The sequence below is a fragment of the Priapulus caudatus genome, unplaced genomic scaffold, assembly GCF_000485595.1.
Source record: "Priapulus caudatus unplaced genomic scaffold, Priapulus_caudatus-5.0.1 Scaffold20, whole genome shotgun sequence".
Taxonomy (NCBI): domain Eukaryota; kingdom Metazoa; phylum Priapulida; class Priapulimorpha; order Priapulimorphida; family Priapulidae; genus Priapulus; species Priapulus caudatus.
Genome location: NW_014577081.1, coordinates 550,732 through 557,635, shown reverse-complemented (window position 1 = coordinate 557,635; position 6,904 = coordinate 550,732). Strand labels below are relative to the sequence as shown.

Below are 6,904 nucleotides of genomic sequence, written 5' to 3'. Positions count from 1 at the left end.
CTCGCCAAAGAGGGTGATGGAGGAACATGGTAAAAGTTAGATCAGTCCTGGGTGCTTTCCTGCATCATGTTTTCTAAGTAAGGGTCTGCAGGATCTTTACCTGCAAGCAGCCCACACACATTAACACGGTTTCTATCACATTCAAATCACAGTGAGCATGTAATACATGCTCGTACTGTATCAATAATACTGTGAAAAATCAGGGGCTTTAATGGTAAATATGAAGGTAATATAACCAGAACTGGATTACACCTTTTTTTCCATCTGACTCTTGATGTAAGACGGATAAGATAAAATAACTGTGTAACTAATCACTTAGAGCCCATCAGCAATCATCACATCAAACCTAGTAGTGCATCGTGATAATAACTTAACTGGAAAGAACTCCTAAGAGTCCAAAAACACACAGAAATAAACCATTCACAAATTTAACTGCATCCAAAAAATTAAATAAGTCAATAGTGAATCACAACTTTTTTTTAGCATAGACTGACTCAATAACATTGATGTGAGGCAAATATCTAGGACCAGTCTGTGTAACACTGGTAGTTTGAAATAATTCATTCAATATTGTATGCTAGAATGGCAAGGATAAATGTCTTAGATTACTTTCTTATTTGGCATTTATAGGGTTCTAACACTTTAACAAAACAAACTTCATAATCACAAACACCACATTGTATGTACTAAATCTGCTTTGCTAATAATATACTCTATGATTGTTTTTTCTACAACGACAATTCAATATATTGGTACAACAAACTAACTGGGGTTTCATTAGCAGTCAGTGCATAGTCAAGCACATACATTAGCTTGTATGCTGTGTATTATATATCCGAACCAGGCCACGAGATTAACATCAATGCATAGCCGTTAGTAACCATCCTTTTGGGGCTCATTTATATCTCGCCTAATACTTTTAGTTATTGGCCAGGTTTTTCAAAACAATCATAATTAGTATAACATCTACACCAAGCTAAGATAAACTTGTCAAACAATAACTCTTACTATGCTGTGACTGTATTAACTTACCTAAGCTAGCAAGCATATCATGAAGATCCTCTTTATCAATAAAACCATCACGATTTTGGTCAATCATGTTGAATGCTTCCTTGAATTCCTGTGCACAGCAAATAAAATAGTTTTCAATAAGCACATAAGTGTTTTTATATTGTTAAAGTGCTACAATGTAAATAAATTACACATATTAAGAACTCAACATGCAAACATGCAAAAAACACGAGTTTTTAATATATACATTATACACCATGATATTTTGGTATAGCTCTACCTTACTGTCCTTTTCTATTCTGTAGAGCTACATAATATTGTGTATGGGTTGAGATATGTATTGTTTTAAAAAGAACCTATGAGCAGTTAGTTAATAGCTAAATGCTGCACGGATTATGTCCAAACATTTTCTTGTGCACAGAAAACAAGTTAAAAATGTCACTAAAGGACGGAAAGGAATGTTGGAAATTGGAAGTTGTACACAGAGTCAAAGGCACTTCACTCCTTATGTTAACATACTCAATTATCGAAGGTTAGCTATGTAGTAAGTAATGTAAACGCAGTATAACTCGACGGTGGATCAATTGGCCACATTCTAAAGATTGTGTTAGTAGGCTATTATAAAGAATAATTCCTACGAAATTTTAAAATAACACATATTATACCAGTGAAAAAAATACACGGGGGCTCGGGGCGATATAGCCCCCAAAATGCCAAAAAGAGCCCCCGTAAATTTGCATAGAGTTCAATGCAAACCAAATTTAGAGTGCTATATTCATGCACGCGAGCTTGAAAAGTTGAAAAATAAATTTTTCCCCTATATTATACATATGACATATTAACCTGTATTTGTGCCTGGTCAAACATAGCAAAGACATTAGAAGTGGCGCGCTGGGCACGCTTCTTTGTCGTCTTTCCCTTTGTCTTTCTGCTCGACATGGTGACAGTGGTAACGTATATCAGAATCTGAAAAACAAAATACATAACTATTTATAATAATAGGGGTACAGTAGTAACAGTACAGTATAAAATCTGCACCACTTAAGCAACATACAGTGCACTTCCAGACGCACTGTCACTAGTAGGTTGTAGGGTATACTGTAACCTCGTAAGTAATAGTCTTCAAAGTCCAAGGGACTACATCGACGACAGAGAGACAAGTTGTTCAAATAGACAGATCAACACCGTGGATCGCAATAGAAAAAGCAGCAAATTTGCAATTTACTCTTATGTAAGACAGATAAGATCAAATAACTGTGTAACTAATCACTTAGAGCCCATCCGCAATCATCACATCAAACCTAGTAGTGCATCGTGATAATAACAACTGGAAAGAACTCCTAAGAGTCCAAAACACACAGAAATAAACCATTCACAAAATTTAACTGCATTCAAAAAATTAAATAAGTCAATAGTGAATCACAACTTTTTTAGCATAGACTGACTCAATAACATTGATGTGAGGCAAATATCTAGGACCAGTCTGTGTAACACTGGTAGTTTGAAATAATTCATTCAATATTGTATGCTAGAATGGCAAAGATAAATGTCTTAGATTACTTTATTATTTGGCATTTATAGGGTTCTAACACTCTAACAAAACAAACTTCATAATCACAAACACCACATTGTATGTACTAAATCTGCTTTGCTAATAATATACTCTATGATTGTTTTTCTACAACGACAATTCAAATATTGGTAAAACAAACTAACTGGTTTCATTAGCAGTCAGTGCATAGTCAAGCACATACATTAGCTTGTATGCTGTGTATTATATATCCGAACCAGGCCACGAGATTAACATCAATGCATAGCCGTTAATAACCATCCTTTTGGGGCTCATTTATATCTCTCCTAATACTTTTATTTATTGGCCAGGTTTTTCAAAACAATCATAATTAGTATAACATCTACACCAAGCGAAGATAAACTTGTCAAACAATAACTCTTAGTATTCTGTGACTGTATTAACTTACCTAAGCTAGCAAGCATATCATGAAGATCCTCTTTATCAATAAAACCATCACGATTTTGGTCAATCATGTTGAATGCTTCTTGAATTCCTGTGCACAGCAAATAAAATAGTTTTCAATAAGCACATAAGTGTTTTTATATTGTTAAAGTGCTACAATCTAAATAAATTACACATATTAAGAACTCAACATGCAAACATGCAAAAAACACGAGTTTTTAATATATACATGATATTTTGCTATAGCTCTACCTTACTGTCCTTTTCTATTCTGTAGAGCTACATAATATTGTGTATGGGTTGAGATATGTATTGTTATAAAAAGAACGTATGAGCAGTTAGTTAATAGCTGTATGCTGCACGGATTATGTCCAAACATTTTCTTGTGCACAGAAAACAAGTTAAAAATGTCACTAAAGGACGGAAAGGAATGTTGGAAATTGGAAGTTGTACACAGAGTCAAAGGCACTTCACTCCTTAGGCCAAAACAAAATATAGGTGTGGTTACCGTTTCCCGACCGACCCTATTTATTCCCAGCGACCCTAAACATTTTATTGACAATTTTCTTTAAATTAAAAAAAAAAATGAATTGGACAGTTCCTGCTTCAAAAGAAACCAATAGCTTACAACTAGCAACACTTTTTGGTGGAAAAGGGAAAAATTATGTAAAATTTCCTACTGGAAATTTTTGATGGGCATGGAGAATTCCGTCTGTGTGAGTGTGTCCAAAGTAAATGTATTTTGTAGACATACAAGCTCTTACGTAGGGAAGCTTTTATTAGCTACACCCTGTATAAAACGTATATAGTTTTTCCAAACGTTAAAAACAATATGACACGGTTAAACCTGAGTGGTGCGACGAGACTGTACTGCTGTTTGCATGACTAGTAATACGACGTGCTTTGCAGCTACAATGACTTAATTATGAGATGTGTGTTACAACTTGAGACAATTATTATTATTTACTGTATAATTCAACGTGATATATTACCTAAATCTTCTTAATATTATTTTAAAACAGTATACTGATCCTTTGTAATAACTACCAGTGATACTTTACTGTTTACATCCTAACGTGAAATGCGCGGGGATGTGGAGAATTACTCCACAACCTAGCGCACGTGAACAGTGAGCGTGCTGCACGACACGTGCATGTAAATAAACCCTGGCCAACACAATGTAGGGTTCACTACCACTGGCCAAAAGTAAGCTCTACCCACTTCTTATAGATTTTTGCCAACACTGCTACTGGATTCAGAAACCTGTGCGTCCGAACATCCCACGCACGTTTCTTGAATGCCAACTAACGTTGATTGCAGTGGGCGAACGCATTGTTTACATGTATGTCACGGTTTATGACGGATTAGTTTTCAAATAAATACCCCTGGAAGTTAATATGCATGAACAGATTTCTACAGGTAACAGTTTCTCAGTGTTTCAAATTTTCGCGTGATTAAATAACTGTAGGATCAGCGCGGCCTGTTTTATCAAGAAGCTGTAGGCCGGCATCGAAACTGTCGGCGCGGGCCGACGGGCCGACGCGAATTTCGAACACTGCACGCAATAGTATGTAGTATACATACTAGGACCTGTGGATACTTAAGTTGTAATATGAATTGGACAGTTCCTGCTTCAAAAGGCACAATGCACATTCTTCGGACATGGTTCGTAAATAAAATGTTTCAATAAATGCATGCATGGGTGAGGGGATGGAAGGTACCATGGCCACCAGTGTTTTCAATCTAGACCTCGTCCTTGTCCTTGGTACCATGCTTGAGGATACGTGTGAATTCCACGTAGTTGAAGTGGCCTGCCTTGATTGGAGCCTCCCTGAAAATCTCATCCACCTGTAACGAAAGTCCACAAATTGTTAGCAAGTCACCGAATTCCAGAAGTACATGCTCTTTCATTACACATAGTCCCCACAACTGTGGGATATTACTGTACCCCCACGCCACCACGTGCACGCACCAAAATGTAAACAGGAATGATGATATAAATCCAAAACTTGTGTGGTAACCGGAATAACCTTTAATAACTTGTACAGTGTAGTCACAACTTTCACAGAGAGACAAAGCCACGCGCACACGCGCATACTTGCATGTGCTCGCCTCCGCGCCCAGAACCAGAATCCTCCCCTGACTCCTACATCTCTGTCCTATATATTCCCCCCAAAACTCATACATCCTGCACGCAAATGTACCCATTCTCCCAGACCGAGTCCTACCTCCATTTCACAGTGACCCTAGAAACTGCCTAACCTAAAAACACGCTTATCCAATTCCCTGTAACATCAATGCAGCCGCACAATATGCGCGACGCTCCGTCTACACAGAACACCACCAAAACAACCCCAGCCCAGCCTCGCTGACTAATTCATGCAACACCTGCAAAAGACATGTTACATTACACGTGTATAACATTTATAACTGCATAATAACACGTTGCTTTTAGTAACATTATAGCAGCTAGGTTATCAAACAACAGGCTGATACTCGCCTTCTGTAAAATTAATTGAAACATTTGCAGTGGGTCTTCTAAAACAATGTGTAAGCTATGACTAAAGTGTGAGTCATAGAGGCTGGCCCACAACTACTTAAATACCTATTTATCGAGCATAAAAAGGTGATATCTAATATTTATCAATTTAAATGGGGAAAAAATACTATATACACAACTATGCAGTGGAAACATGAGTATACTCACTGGTGGGGGAAAGAGTGTAGGAGCATGAAGAGGAGCCAAGGCAGGATTAATGTAGTACACTAGGTAATGAAATAGTGCAACTATAGCAAAGATAAGATCATGTATTATTATTTAGTGAACATAATCATGGTTTGCATACAAATGGCAGGAAAAATAAGATGTCTATTTTTCTCAAATACCCTAATGTGCTTGTGAATAACAGGCTTATTGTACAAAAAAAGCCTTCAACTTACATCGTCATCTGAAAATCTATCTCCCATGGAAGTTAGAAGCTCTCTCAAGTAATCTTCATTGACAGTTCCTGAAAAATGCAAATTAGCTAAGTATAAAACCTATCACAAACGACACCTAAGCAGAATGCACTGAGAGGCTCACTAGTAAGTAAGTAAGTAAGTAAAAACTTTATTTAACGACGGTAAAACATGTTAGGTACAGACACAATAAAATGGCGCGGACCTATCTTCCACGTGGCCATCTCACAGCAATAGAACAGTTAAATGAGGTACCATTGACTTGGCTCTGCTTTATTGAGCTATGTTGGCCTTAGTTCTACCTAAACAACCTCTGACATGTGGTCTTGCTTTACTGTGGAACTGCAGACATAATATACTAAATATATGATACCTTTGCCATCCTCATCAAAACACGCGAATGCATTTTTGATGACATCTTCTGGGTCAGTCCCGTTCAGGCGCTCGCCAAAGAGTGTGAGGAACATGGTAAAGTTGATAGCTCCTGGTGCTTCCTGCATCATGTTTTCTAAGTAAGGGTCTGCAGGATCTTTACCTGCAAGCAGTCCACACATATTAACATGGTTTCTATCACATTCAAATCACAGTGAGCATGTAGTACATGCACGTACTGTATCAATAATACTGTGACAAATCAGGGGCTTTAATGGTAAATATGAAGGTAATATAACCAGAACTGGATTACACCTTTTTTTCCATCTGACTCTTGACAGTCTGCAGCCCGGATATCCGCGCGAAGCGCGCAAACGCCGCGCCAGCGGCACACTTACACGATTTTGCTGCACCTTCAACATCACCTTACACGGTTTACATATAGAACGCAAGCACCAACTTCGCTGAATTGAGGAGTTCTGGCCATTCGACAATCGGTTTGACTACCCAGGGAGCTCAACATTTCTTAGAAATGCTCCTAATTCGAAGTTCGCTAGTCGGCGCGCTTTGTTTGCTTTAAAAAACGCA

General features: G+C 37.7%; 2 protein-coding genes across 2 annotated transcripts in view; both read right to left on the bottom strand.

The window, feature by feature from the left end:
* The window catches only part of LOC106812015 (myosin regulatory light chain 12B-like), a gene marked incomplete at its 5' end in the record, with an annotated part of 7,607 nt that extends 1,128 nt beyond the window's left edge, over window positions 1–6,479 (bottom strand). Inside the window, 3 exon segments of the mRNA XM_014815769.1 lie at window positions 4,688–4,834; window positions 5,927–5,994; window positions 6,318–6,479. Coding sequence (XP_014671255.1) covers window positions 4,730–4,834; window positions 5,927–5,994; window positions 6,318–6,479 — 335 coding nt within the window.
* Window positions 42–6,904, bottom strand: part of LOC106811754 (myosin regulatory light polypeptide 9-like) — a 10,475-nt gene continuing 3,612 nt past the window's right edge. The window contains exons 2-4 of the mRNA XM_014815474.1: window positions 1,855–1,977; window positions 1,033–1,120; window positions 42–100 (exon numbers count right to left, since the gene is read on the bottom strand). Coding sequence (XP_014670960.1) covers window positions 42–100; window positions 1,033–1,120; window positions 1,855–1,950 — 243 coding nt within the window. The 5' untranslated portion in view covers window positions 1,951–1,977. The remainder of the gene's footprint in view (window positions 101–1,032; window positions 1,121–1,854; window positions 1,978–6,904) is intronic.